Source organism: Octopus bimaculoides, chromosome 14 (assembly GCF_001194135.2).
Source record: "Octopus bimaculoides isolate UCB-OBI-ISO-001 chromosome 14, ASM119413v2, whole genome shotgun sequence".
NCBI lineage: Eukaryota > Metazoa > Mollusca > Cephalopoda > Octopoda > Octopodidae > Octopus > Octopus bimaculoides.
The window spans coordinates 20,832,178-20,846,436 of NC_068994.1; the positions used below are offsets into that span (position 1 = coordinate 20,832,178).

The following is a 14,259-nucleotide window of genomic DNA, read 5'->3' on the forward strand; positions in this document are numbered from 1 at the left end:
GAAATTAGTTGATAAATTAAGAAAAGAACAGTAAACCATTTTTAGAATAAAGCAGTTTTATAGGTACAGGCATGGCTGTGTGGTAAGAAGCTTGCTTCCCAGCCACATGGTTGCAGGTTCAGTCCCACTGTGTAGCACCTTGGGCTAGTGTCTTCTACTATAGCCTCAGGCCAACCAAGACAGAAACTGTATGTGTGTGTGTGTGTGTGTGTGTCCCACCACCACTAATTGACAACCGGTATTGGTTTGTTTACATCCCTGTAACTTAGCAGTTTGGCAAAAAGAGACCAATAGAATAAGTATCAGGCTCAAAAGCAAAATAAGTACTGAGGTCAACTCATTTGACTAAAAGTTCTTCAAGGTGGTGCCCCAGCATGATTGTAGTCTAATGATTGAAACAGATGAGATAAAGATACAAGACTGGATATCTGGTTCATTACAAGTATAACCTATCAAAATTTTCCTCATCTCATTTGTGCTGGCAGAAATACAGCCTGGACTAAATATATTGATTAAAAAGCTCACCTAGCATCATTTGAACAAATAACTCTTAAATATTTTCTCCAAGTATGTCTGCTAATTATGATAATGTTTTCAAGGGGCTGATATCGCCAGATTCTCCATCACCTGTAGAGCTGCCACGTGATTATGTGATCCTTTGTAGAAATGATCCTAAGGGGTCATCACTTGCAACAAGGGGCAACACAGCCAATGCACTGGAAATGGGCAGTTACTGAGGGATCAGTTGATCAGCCAAGTCAAGGGCGTAGCGAATAAGTTCTTTAGCTAAGTCAATAGAGGATACTGTTAGCTTGTATAAGATGCAAGTTTGTTTTTGTCAAGAGGTAGAATAATTCTGATCACATATAAGCATGCAAAGTGTAAGTAATGTCACAATGTCAATTGCATGTATATATATATATATATGTAATCATCATCATTATCTTTTAACATTTGTTTTCCATGCTAGCATAGGTTGGACAGTTTGACCAGAGGTAGCAAGCTGGAGAGCTGTACCAGGTTCTAGTTTGAATTGGCTTGGATTTTGTGGCTGGATGCTCTTCCTAATGCCAACTGCTTTACAGAGTGTGCTGGGTGCTTTTAACATGGCACTGACATGAATGCTTTTTGCATGACACCATCATCATCATCATTATTGTATGTCCGCTTTCCATACTGGCATGGGTTGGACAGTTTGACTGAAAACTGGTAATCTGGGGGTTGCACCAGATTCTGACCTGATTTGGCAAGGTTTCTATGGCTGGATGCCCTTCATAACACCAACCACTCCGAGAGCGTAGTGTGTGTTTTTGGATATAAAAAATATGAATTCTGTAGACAAGGTCAGAACAGTACTAGAGGAGTATTTTTCGTCCTGGACAGGTGAATTTTGGAAGAGGGACCTTGCAAGTCTACTAAATAGATGGAAGCGATTGTAGAAAATGAAGGAGAGTATATTTTAGATTGAAAAAGAACTTTGTAGCAGACATCCTGTCCTTTGGGCAGTTGTTGGCAAGTCATTAGAATGGAGATATGCACATACACCCACACATATATATATAATGTATGTGTATGTAATTATATAAAGGTGATTGATTGACAGAGTCATTAGAGTATTGGATAGGATGCTTTGTGGTATTTATTCCTGTTCTCTATGCTGAGGTCAAGTTTGTCTTTACTCCTTTGGAAGTGTCAATAAATAAAGAGTATATTAAATATAGAGGGAGGATTATTCTTTCTCTGTCTGTCTGTCTGTCTCTCTCTCTCTCTCTCTCTCTCTCTCTCTGTCTCTCTCTCTCTCTCTGTCTCTCTCTCTCTGTCTCTCTCTCTCTCTCTGTCTCTCTCTCTGTCTCTCTCTCTCTCTGTCTCTCTCTCTCTGTCTGTCTTTCTCTCTCTCTCTCTCTCTCTCTCAAATTGCTTGTGCTCAGATAAAAAGTGGGATGAGCTTTATCAGCTTCAAAAATACCCAAGATATGCTGTGTCTTGGCTGTAATCCTACAACTCCATGTGGGGTTGAGGGCTCCACCAGAACGTAAATGTGTGTGTGATATCTACAGTCAAGGCTGCAGGTTTAAGATTAGACTTCCTAATGATTCCAGCACTTGCCCTTCATCCTCTTCCACAGGTGTGCTCAGTCTGCAATGCTGATGGATGCCTCTTAGATGCCTACATATGTACTTAGGTACATACATGCATGCAGACAAACAAATAGACAGGTGGTGGTTATGTGTTGTATATACGAGTGTGCATGTTATTACTTTTCTCTCAGCTTTCTTCTATGACATAATTACACACACACACACACACACACACACACACACACACACAAATCCAAATGCTTTATCTCAGGGAATGACTCATTTCTTTACTCTGCTGAGTTAAGTGTTTACATTTCTTTTTTTTTTTTTTTTTTAAGTCTTTTCAATCTTGTTAATATATTTTCTCTCTCTTCTATTACCTCAAATATCAAAGGACACTTAGATATAATTTATTCCACTTAGCAAATATTTTGATAGTCTTTCTACTACATAACAACAACAGTGTTAACTACAATATTCCAAGGTTTTCTAATGACAAAAATCTTATATGTACACATACATATAGTAGCATACATGCATGCACAGTGACTTTACTTAGTTTAAAAATGAGGGTATACTTCAATGAATAAATTTCAATGAGTAAATTTCAATGAGTAAACTTCAATTATTTCCGTTTATTTAATTACTGATGATTCAAAACTACATATAGACAAAATGAGAATTTTTTATTTTTTCAAACAGTGTTAAGTTTAAACTCACAAAAATTTTAATTAGCATTATGCAGTCATTGAAAGCAGAGTATATAATCCATTTTCTTAACCCTTTCATTGTCATTTCTCTGTTGAAATACACTGCCTTTATTTCAATTAATTTTTTAGATAATGGAGAATTTCGTAAAATAACTTTGTCACTATTAAGCTGGTGTTTGGTTCATAAATTAGCACAAAATTTTAATGGAAAGTTTTTAACTTAGATTATTTTAAAATATAAATTTCATAATGACAGAGTACCAAGATATGTGGTGCATTGTTGTACTCAAGAAGACCTGCCCACCACAACAGAATTAAGATCCTAAAATCAAGGTGCCACACAAAAAGCATTGGTGTGGGTGCTGGTGCCATGTAAAAAGCACCAAGTACACTCTGTAAAGTGGTTGGTGTTAGAAGGGGCATCCAGCTGTAGAAACCAAGCCAAAACAGACTATGGAACCGGGTGCAGCCCCTCACCCTGTCAGTCCCTGTCAAGCTGTTCAATCCATTCCAGCATGGAAAAAGGATGTTAAATGTTGTTGATGATGATGATGATAATTTTTTTTATCATAGAATCAGGGTCAGTCTCAGGCAGGTTGTTATCAAAAGGGTATAACCAAAATCAGGTATTTTTTTTTGCATATTAGAAGTTCCACAATTGGGAAATTCTTGAAGGTAATTGGAAAGGTTTTTAAAAATTGTTCTATTGTTGTTGACAAGTTGATAGTAAAAATTGTAATAAGAATTATTTTGGTGAAAATCAATGTCATGTGAAATTGAACTGTCAGAAATTTTTTTATAAAACTACTCCTCACAGTATATCTTGTATCTTTTACTTGTTTTCAATCATTGGACTGCAGCCATGCTGGAGCACTGCCTTGAAGGGCTTAGATGAACAAATAAAGTTCAGTACTTTTTTTTAGGTTTGGTTTTTATTCTATCAGATCTCTTTCACCTGGCCACTGAGTTATAGGAACATAAACAAATCAACACTGGTTGTCAAACAGGAACACACACACACACACTTACACATGCATGCACATGTGCATACACACACACAGATATACAACAAGCTTCCACATAGTTTCCATCTACCAAGTTCACTCATAAGGCATTGATCAGTCCATGGATATAGTAGAAGATACTTGCTCAAAGTGCTGTGCAGTGGGACTGAATCCAAAACCACATCGTTGCAAGCTTTTTGACCACATAACCAAGCCTGAAACTGCATTATGAAATGTAAATACATATGTTTAGATTTGGGTCCCAGACCCAAGCTGTTCCAATTTACTAAAAACAAATATGTCATCATTTTGAAATCCAAAACACTTCCAGTCTGGCCCCAAGTATTTCAGGTAAAGGACTACCAACTGTATTTGTTGAACCTCAAATACAAATCTCACTTAATTTAAACACATTTTAGAAAAAAATATTTTTATTCTAATATTTGATATTATATTCTAAATAAGACAAACTATTCTTAACTATTTGATTATCTCATTCTAAGATCTGTTGTTGGGAAATAAAAGTGTTTATCAACAAAAATGTGATCAAGAATTTCTTAACTGCATAAGCTGAAATAGAAATTTTTAGCCACAACTGCTGATGTTGGAGGCTCAATAACTGTGGTTTATCATATTGTAAATCTTTTCAATGAAACTAATGTTTTTTCTGACTATCTTAAATCAGGGTAGTAACTAAAGAATTTCTGAAAGAATGGATCGATACTTTCATCATTTGCTGATGAAGAACAGAAAAATGATTGCTAATTGACATTTTGAATGACATTTGACAGAAATGCTGCGTGCAGACTGGTATCGCTACCATAAAAAGATAAAACTAATTTTGGTTTGTAGAATGTGATACACATTAATAAAAAAAAAATTGTATATTTCTCTGGGAAACCAATGTGCCTGCATACAATTTGCTTGAGAGTATAAGAATTGCATGTCTTCAATTAGATCAAAAATTTTGTGATTAGTTGAGTTGAAATTAAATTTGTTCATCCTCTCTCCTTCATCTGCCACCTTATCTCTTCCTATCACTCACTCTTCTTTTCTCACACTTTGTGTGATATTCTCTATTCAGTCTCATTAACAAGGGATGGCATCAGATCTGTCTTTATTCAAAACCTTTCACCTTCATGTCTTGTTCTAAAGACACCCTACCATCCTCTTAAATCTCCCATCTATACACCAGACTAATGAATTTAAGGTGGCTTTGGCTGAGGAGACAGAATGATGTCAAAACACATGATGTCCCAAAGTCCCTTTTTGCTAATGAATCAAGTATGTTATGAACATATATATTTATCTGAAAGGAGAAGTTTTTCTCCAATGATGAAATACAATATTGATTAGCATATTCACAGTCTGAATCTGCCAGAATGAATATGGATGTCATTGCTCTGATTCTCACTATTCACTGCACACAACGATTTATTGTTTTTTTTTTGCTAGTTTGTTTGTATAGATGTATGTATGTATGTATGCATGCATAAAGGACACAAGCAAGGCTAAATGCAATATTGAGGTTCAAGGTTTCATCCTGTTTCATAGCAGCTTGAGGAAATGCCTTTACTTACAATGCTTGGGTGGAATCAAGCCTTGGGAATAAACTTGGTAGACATAAACTGTGTAGAAGCTATTCAGATGGACTGTACCCACGATTCAAAAGTCTAGTGTTGTTACATTGATTCTACTTGGGAATTGCATTAAAAGTACACATATCAATGGAAAATACAGCCACTCCACTTACTAATTCGATGGGTAGGTCATCTATTTGACTGAATAACTGAAAGCTCATTTGTCAAAGTTGATGGGAGAGTCCACTTCTCTCACACACACACACATGGACATATATATATATATTCACTTTTTGTTTCCTTTGTGCAAAGAATTTTGTGTATCATCATCATCTTGTCTACACAGAGAAACCCCAATAAAATCGAAGTGAATTATCAGAGGCACTGATTGAATACTTAATATACTATTATAAATCTCTACTTACTACTATTTTTTAAAAATGAAATCAAGGCATCGATTTTTATCCACTTTTCTTCAGTGTCTGAACATTTTGTACTTTCTGAGCCTGAATGACACAAATGTCAAATACTCTATTTTTTTTTTTTGCATATAGGGAAAAGTTCTCAACTTCTTTAAATTCCTTCAAATTACTTCATATTCTAGACACTAATACTCACTCTTAATATCAGAAGGATCTTATTTTATCATTCCAACAATGATTAGATTGCCTTAGTAACATAACTTATCTACTTCTTGGAATGAACTCTATGCTATCTTAAACCATAGCCTCATCAATATGCTTAGATTTCATCAACTTACATGGTTGAAACAATATACTTAGCCGTAGTTAAATATTGGTTCATAGAGTCAGCTTACTTGGAATGCTGCTGCACTCCTTAAATATTATTATGCTTCATAGCCTGCAACATTCCTATCTATTCCTTTCCTTAGTCATCATTATGAACTTTAATACTAAGGGCTCACTTTTAAACATTTATTATGTTCTTGCTATTTCATTAGAACTTCCTTCCAAATTTCTTTTTCAATTCCTTGATTAATTCTACAAGAAGTTTGTTCCTTCTTTAACATTAATATGCAGAAACTATAGGAGAATCCCAAGTTTTGCTTTGAAGTATTCAAGGACAATACTACAAAAGATGAAACTGCTTACAATTCATTTAACTCAATGTTAAAATTTATATTGTGAAGGTGCAATGGCCCAGTGGTTAGGGCAGCGGACTCGCAGTCATAGGATCGCGGTTTCGATTCCCAGACTGGGCCTTGTGAGTGTTTATTGAGTGAAAACACCTAAAGCTCCACGAGGCTCCGGCAGGGGATTGTGGTGAACTCTGCTGTATTCTTTCACCACAACTTTCTCTCACTCTTACTTCCTGATTCTGTTGTGCCTGTAATTCAAAGGGTCAGCCTTGTTACACTGTGTCACGCTGAATATCCCCGAGAACTACGTTAAGGGTACACATATCTGTGGAGTGCTCAGCCACTTGCACGTTAATTTCACAAGCAGGCTGTTCCGTTGATCGGATCAACGGGAACCCTCGACGCCGTAAGCGATGGAGTGCCAACATACAATATGAATATGCATAAACTATAAAGAGAATCCCAAGTTTTGCTTTAAAGTATTCAAGGACAAAACTACAAAAGATGAAACAGCTTACAATTCAGTTAAGTCAATGTTAAAATTTGTATTAACCTGTAAGTTATTGAGAAAAATTTCAGAAGTAACATTTCTATGCATGATTGCATGTTCAATATGCACCAGGTAATGTTCCAGTGGTGTTAAGTGGAAGGCAAGCCTCCAATAATCCAACATTATGATGTAGTTTCAATCATTGCATTTCTCTTACACTGCTAATATCCTTGAAAAAGACATTAAACCTCATAAGCCCTACATTAACCTGTCTTCTCAATTGGATTAATCAACCTATACTATAAAACAAGTAGAAAATTTGTTTAATATTTGATGTTTTAGTTTTCATTTGAAGGTGTCTATGTGATAAGAAGCTTGCTTCCCAACCACATGGTTCTAGGTTTGATCTGACTGTGCAGATCAAAGCCTTTTGAGTGGATTTGGTAGACAGAAACTGAAAGAAGCCCATCATATGTGTGTGTGTGTGTGAGAGAGAGCGAAAGAGTTTATGTGTGTGTTTGTCCTCCACCACCACTTGACAACTGGTGTATTTACATTCCTTTAACTTAGCGGTTTGGCAAAATAGGCTGATAGAATAAGTACTTGGTTTTAAAAAAATAAGTACTGGAGTTGATTCATTCAGGTAAAAATTCTTCAAGGCAATGCTCCAGCATGGCTACAGTCTGATGACTGAAACAAATAAGAAATAAGATAAAAGAATTATTTCACTCACATCAATATTTCCTTCCCAACCTAAAGATCTTAGGTTCTGTGTTGTAAGCAACATGAAGAGCTACCAACATAGAATCTAAATTTGTTTGAAGATTCAAAATATGGAAAACTGGAAATACAGCAACCACCATATTGGTTTTTTTTTTTTCTGTTGGGTTTATTATTGCTTAAATTATAGATGTAAGAAACATTTATAATTTTATGTTTGTTTTTTATATTATATTATATATTATTTATATATTTGAAATTCTCAATGTAATATGGACCTTTATTAAATATATATGGTGTTAATCATTCGTATGTATTCAAAACCCACTCTATTTGTAACTCACTAAAAAAATAGAATAGCTGAAAATATATGTTAGATTTTTGGGTAATGAGATTATATCATGCACTTAATTATTAAAAAACTACTGAGCACCAGTTCTGATGTTCTCATTATTTAAACTGCATCCCCCAAATATTCTCTGATTACATTCATCTTTTATATGAACAAAACATGACTTTTTAAATACCTAAGTGTATTGAATATTAACAACAGAGTGTTAGAATGCTTAACAGCAAATACACAAGACGTATTTACTTTTGTAAAACATTATTATTTAACTTTCCTGATTGTTGTGAGGATATGAAACGCATACGACCCACATCATGCAGATGATTGTCCTATGGTGGTACACTAAAAATTTGTAGAATGAAATTGTCATCCTGAACGTACATTTTTTCCTAGCAAAACTATCTTTTGTATAAGTTATCAGTTTTATACTTTGTTGGGCATATGATATAGCAAGCATGAAAAAAAAAAGTATCTCGGTGCTAATTGCAAGAAATACTATTGTGACAAATGCACGGAGCACGTCATTCAGAATCCATTTCAAATCTGGTCTCAGTATTACTAATAATATTGATGGGAACGTATTAGAACAATTATTCGCTTATAAAAAGTTTTACGTTTTTGTCCTGAAAAACACCTACTTCTGACAAGGTAAAATATTTTTATTGTTGTAGGACTCTAGAAACGGAAATGGAGTGCCGATTTAACTGCTATTTCTTGCAAAGCGAGCGAGTGACCACACAGAAGCTCCCTCGTTAGTGAGTTGGTCTCAGGGAGACAACTCTTGGTATCTTATTATTTCAACCTGTTCGTTCATTAGAAAAATTTTTTTTTTTTTACATATTTTACTACTTGTAATATTTCAAACTCAGCAGTAGTGGAATTAAAGTGTTCAGTTACAAATTAAAGCAATGAGCTTTTGGCTGATGACATGTTTTCTGTCAATCTGAAAGTACGGTTCGGATTAATGACGATACAAGCTCCTTACCGATTGAAAATGTAGCAAGAAAAAGATAAAATCTCTTGTTTCAGTCATTGGACTGCTGCCTGCCTGGGTACAGCCTTGAAGGGTTATAGTCGAACGAGTTGACCTCAGTAATTCTTTTTCTATTTAACCTGGTTCTTGTATCAGTCTCTTGATACAGGGACGTAAACAAGCCAACACCTGTTGTCGAGCGATGGTGTGGGACAAACACACATGTGCGTGTCTTTTATCTTTCACGTGTTTCAGTTATTTGACTGCGACCATGCTGGGGCTCCGCTTTGAAAGGTTATAGTCGAACAAATCGACCCCAGGACTTTTTTTTAAAAACTTAGTACTTATTCTATTGGTAGCGCACCAACACCGGTTATCAAGTGATGACAGGGGACAAACACTGATACAAAGAAACACACACACACACACACGCGCGCATGTGTGTGTGGTGGGCTTCTTTCAGTTTCCATCTACCAAATCCACTCCCAAGGCGTTGGTTGGCCCAAGGCTTTTCTAGAAGACACTTTGCCCAAGGTGCCATGCAGTGGAACTGAACTTGGAACCATGTAGTTGGGAAGCAAGCTTCTGACCACATGGCCACGCCTACGCCAATACATGCAACAGGCTTCATTCGGTTTCCATCTACCAAATCCACTCACAAGACTGACCTGGAGCTATAGGAGAAGTCACACTAACACAAAAAGCATCACGCAGTGGGTCTGAACCCAGAAACTTGTGTTTGGTAAAAATACATTTGTTTTATATCATGATCCAAATCACTGAAAATATCATTGCCATCAAATTAATTATATTAAAATAGAGGAAAGGGATCTTTTCTGTTTGGCTGCCAATTTGCAATCTCTTCAATTTCTGTTTGAATTGATTTCCTATTCGGTATAATGATATAGTTTTATGTGTTAATCAATGCCTTGAAATTCATTTTTACGATAAATCAATAAATAAATAGTTAATAGTTTTTAAAGTTTGCTAATTTTGGGTAATTTTAGCCAATCATAAGCCACAGGTACATTCATGTGTGTTTCCATAGTAATGAGCCAAGCATGAGAACTCTTTTGTCTGCAAGAAAGCATTTGTTAACAAATATATTCCACTCACTGAGGTGGTGGTGGATTTGCTAAAAATAACAGCTCAACAGGCCTTCAATCACACACCCCCAAATTTTTTGTTTTTGTTTTTGCATAATCATATGAATTCCCATGTGTAGAATACAAATTTTCAAAAAATTTCTGAAAATTCTGGATAATTAAAAAGTTATGAAGGGATGCATAAAGCAGAATTCCACCAGTATTTGATTTGTTTACAAAGAATAAAATGTTTTGAATGACACCACAATATACTATAATACAAACAATGGACTATAAAAACTGTTGTAATTTAATCATCCACAATCTGATGTGATATTTCAGAATAAAAATTCCTTCTTCAGATATCCTTAGGAATTGATGGAGCCGCTGCTATAATCGGTTTTCCAACAGCTTTTCTGTTTACAGTTGATATGTTCTGTCACGCACAAAATGAAAGCTTCCAAATCTTGTTCTCTGACTGGGTAAAAATTATCAAACTTTAAACCTCTATAACTTCTTTTTAAAATTTTTTCTGGAAAAAGTGAAATATCACTTGAGATTCAGCTTGGAAAACTTCATTAATGTACCAAATTTAAAAAATTTTAATAAACTTTGAATTTTTGAAAATTGGCAGCCAAACTGAAAAGATCTGAGGAAAGATCTTTATATGGAAAGAAACTTTGATGCTCTGTGCTACCAATGGGATTTTAACAGAAAGGCGTATATACTCGAAAGTTCTCTGATTTTTTTTTTTTTTTTTTTTTTTTTTTTTTTTTTTTTTTTTTGTAGAACAATTCAAATGTCATTTCTTTATTAACACACATGTATTATGTGGTTTTATTTCTTCTCTGATTTTCATCTTAATTTTTTATATTTTCTTTCTCCCTTATTTCCTCCTTTTACACAGTCTGATAACCATTTTTTATATTTTTATTTCAGTTTTCAATGAATCCACAGCATGGGAGATGTTAGAGAAATTTGGAGAAGAAGGAAATGTAAGTTAAAACAGAAAGGAAAAAACAGATAAACCTTTTCTTTCTTTTTTTCTTTTTGTTTACAGGATATGCTGCTGATATTTCTAGATTTACTAATGATGAAAAAAATTGAGTATATATTAGGGAACTGCTAGTGTATCAAAGTAGGTAGGGGAATGGGACAACTAGTTATGGAGGAGTCAGCTCTTTATCTCTTGCGACCAATTTTCATTTTTGCATAATTTAGTTGACAATTTATTCACCGCACTTTGTATATATATGTGTGTGTCTCTTTGTGTCAGTGTTTGTCCCCCACCATCTCTTGACAACCGATGTTGGTGTGTTTACGTCCCTTTAACTTAGCAGTTCAGCAAAAAAACCGATAGAATAAGTACTAGCCTTACAAAGAATAATTCCAGTACTGCAGTATAGCCGCAGTCAAATTACTGAAACAAGTAAAAAAAAAATAAAAGAATATATATGTACACACACATACATATATATATATGCATATATGTATCATTTAACATCCATGCTGGCATGGGTTGGATAGTTTGACAAGATCTAGTAGATCCAAAGACTACAAAATCCTCCAATGACTACTTTGGCATGGTTTCTACAGTTGTATGCTCTTCATAATGCCAACCACTTTACAGTGTGTACCAGGTGCTTTTCTCATGCCACCAGCACTATTAAAGTCACTTGAGAAACCTACTATTTCTCCACCTGAAAATTTAACTTGAATCTTTTTGGTAGTCTGCCTGATGATAAACCATGTCTCATGGAACCTGTTACCCAGAAAAGGTTACCCATGTCTGGACTAGAGTCCGTTACAATGACTCCAAAAATTGACTAAATCATCTTTTATTGACTCTTGATTGAGGAAATACATAATTTAAATCCAACAAGAGTTGACACTCGAGGAAGAGAAATGAATGTTGCAGGACTCTACTGTTTCTATCAAATCATCACTTTTTTTCACTATCAATAATAATAATGATAATCCTTTCTACTATTGGCACAAGGCCTGAAATTTTGAGGGATGGGATTAGTCAATAACATTGACCCCCAGTGCTCAACTGGTATTTATTTTGTTGATCCAAAAAGGATGAAAGACAAAGTTGACCTTGAACTCTGAACTCAGAACATAAAGAGCCAGAAGAAATGCCACCAAGCATTTTGCCCAATGTGCTAACAATTCTGCCAGCTCACTGCCTTTATTATAATAATAGTAGTAACTGGTGGTGGTGGTAAAAATAGTAATAATTATAATAATAGTAATAATAATAATAATAATTTTTTCTACTATAAGTACAAGGCCAGCAATTTGGTGGGAGAGTGCCCTATATTATAATGATAATAATAATAATAATTGTTTCTACTATAAGTTCAAGGCCTTAAATTTAGGGGCAGGGGATAGTCGATTACATTAACCCCAGTGCTCAACTGGTACTTATTTTATCAACCCAGAAAGGATGAGTGGTAAAGTCAACCCCAGTGGAATTTGAACTTAAAACGTGCAGACAGAAGAAATACTGCTAAGTATTTCACCTGGCATCCTAACAATTCTGCCAGCTCGCTGCCTTAATAATAATAATAACAACAACAACGTTGACAACAGTTATAATAATTTCTTCTTACTTGAGCATGAGGCCACGTGTTTGTTTATGTACCTAAAAGTTGGTTTAACAAAAGCAGTAAAATATGCCTGAAGCATTTATTAAGTTGTTCTTTTGTTCAACACCATGTTTTCCTTTTCATAGAAGTGATGGGGATGGATGGATAAATAGATAGGCACAGATTTTATATTGTTAGTTAGGTAGTTGCCCATAGCAAAAAAAAAAAAATCAACTTAACTGCTATTATAATTTGTTATTCTAGTAGAAATAATCTCTTCTATTAACAAAAAGCTAATTTTTATGTTACTTTAGCTTATGCTTTTATAATTTTCATTCTTTTTAATTTGTGTTTATTCATTCATAAAACTACTTTTTTGAAGTCACCATGTATTTTTTATATTCATTTATACTTTCATCCCATTTTTAAACAATAATTCTTACACCTGTAGGCTTTTATTTTATCTTAAATCAACTCTTGTTATAGTGAAGCACCACAAGTTAATAAGAATCAAGAAAAGAAACAATTTCAAGTTGGCTGTTACATTGCAACTTCAAGAAATAACTTAATGTGATGTGACACGCACACACTCATTAAAAAAAAAAGAAACAAAATATATCAGAGTAATAACAAGGATAATAATGAAAATTTCTTGCATAAGGTGCAGGTGTGGCTGTGTGGCAAGAAGCTTACTTCCCAACCACATTGTTCTGGGTTCATTCCCACTGTGTGGCATCTTAGGCAAGTGTCTTCTAGTATAGCCTTGGGCCAACCAAAGCCTTGTGAGTGGATTTGGTAGACGGAAACTGAAAGAAGCCTGTCATATGTGTGTGTGTGTGTTTGTTATCAACCACTGCTTGGTGGTGTGTTTACATCCCCATAACTAAGCAGTTCGGCACAAGAAGCTGACAGAATAAGTGCTAGGCTTAACAAAAAAATAAGTACAGGGATTGATTCATTCAGCTAAAAAAATTCTTCAGTCATTAGACTGCATGGCTACCACCATTCTTCCAGTCCTTCCAAGCTTGTTTCTTAATGGTCCTGTCAACAACATTGTCCCACCACCACGTTACCTTGGGTCAAGAGGGGACTTTGCACCACCAACAGATCTGGTCAGTGACCCTCAGCAGTTTGTCCCGTAGAAACCTCCAGTTGTCTTCCACATCATGTGATGCTATATCCCCCTCTATTTCATCAAAAGCTTCAAGTAATATATCTCTAAATCTCTGTCCATTCGCAGGATCTTTAAGCTTCCAGACCCTTCTCCTCCATACTGGTCATCTTTTGGGCATCCGTTTAGCCTTGATCCTGAAGTTGCTAACTACTAGTCTATGTTGTGGGGTACATTCTTTGCCTGGGAAGGTTTTGGCATTTATAAACCGCCATCTTTCCCTTTTTCTGGTGAGGATGTAGTCAATTTGACTAGTGTGTCTACCAGATCGGTAGGTGACTAGCTGACTGGCAAGTTTCCTGAAGTTAGTATTGCATCCAGCAGCCTGGTTCCCTCCTCATTGCGAGAACCAAAACCATAGCCTCCATGTATGCCATGGAAGCCCCCTGCATGTTGTCGAACATGTCCA

General features: G+C 35.3%; 1 protein-coding gene across 6 annotated transcripts in view; it reads left to right on the top strand.

The window, feature by feature from the left end:
* Positions 1-14,259, top strand: part of LOC106876125 (protein PFC0760c) — a 385,512-nt gene that overhangs the window by 165,056 nt on the left and 206,197 nt on the right. For all 6 annotated transcript variants that reach the window (XM_052972740.1, XM_052972743.1, XM_052972739.1 and 3 more), the window contains exon 7: positions 11,028-11,083. In XM_052972740.1, coding sequence (XP_052828700.1) covers positions 11,028-11,083 — 56 coding nt within the window. The remainder of the gene's footprint in view (positions 1-11,027; positions 11,084-14,259) is intronic.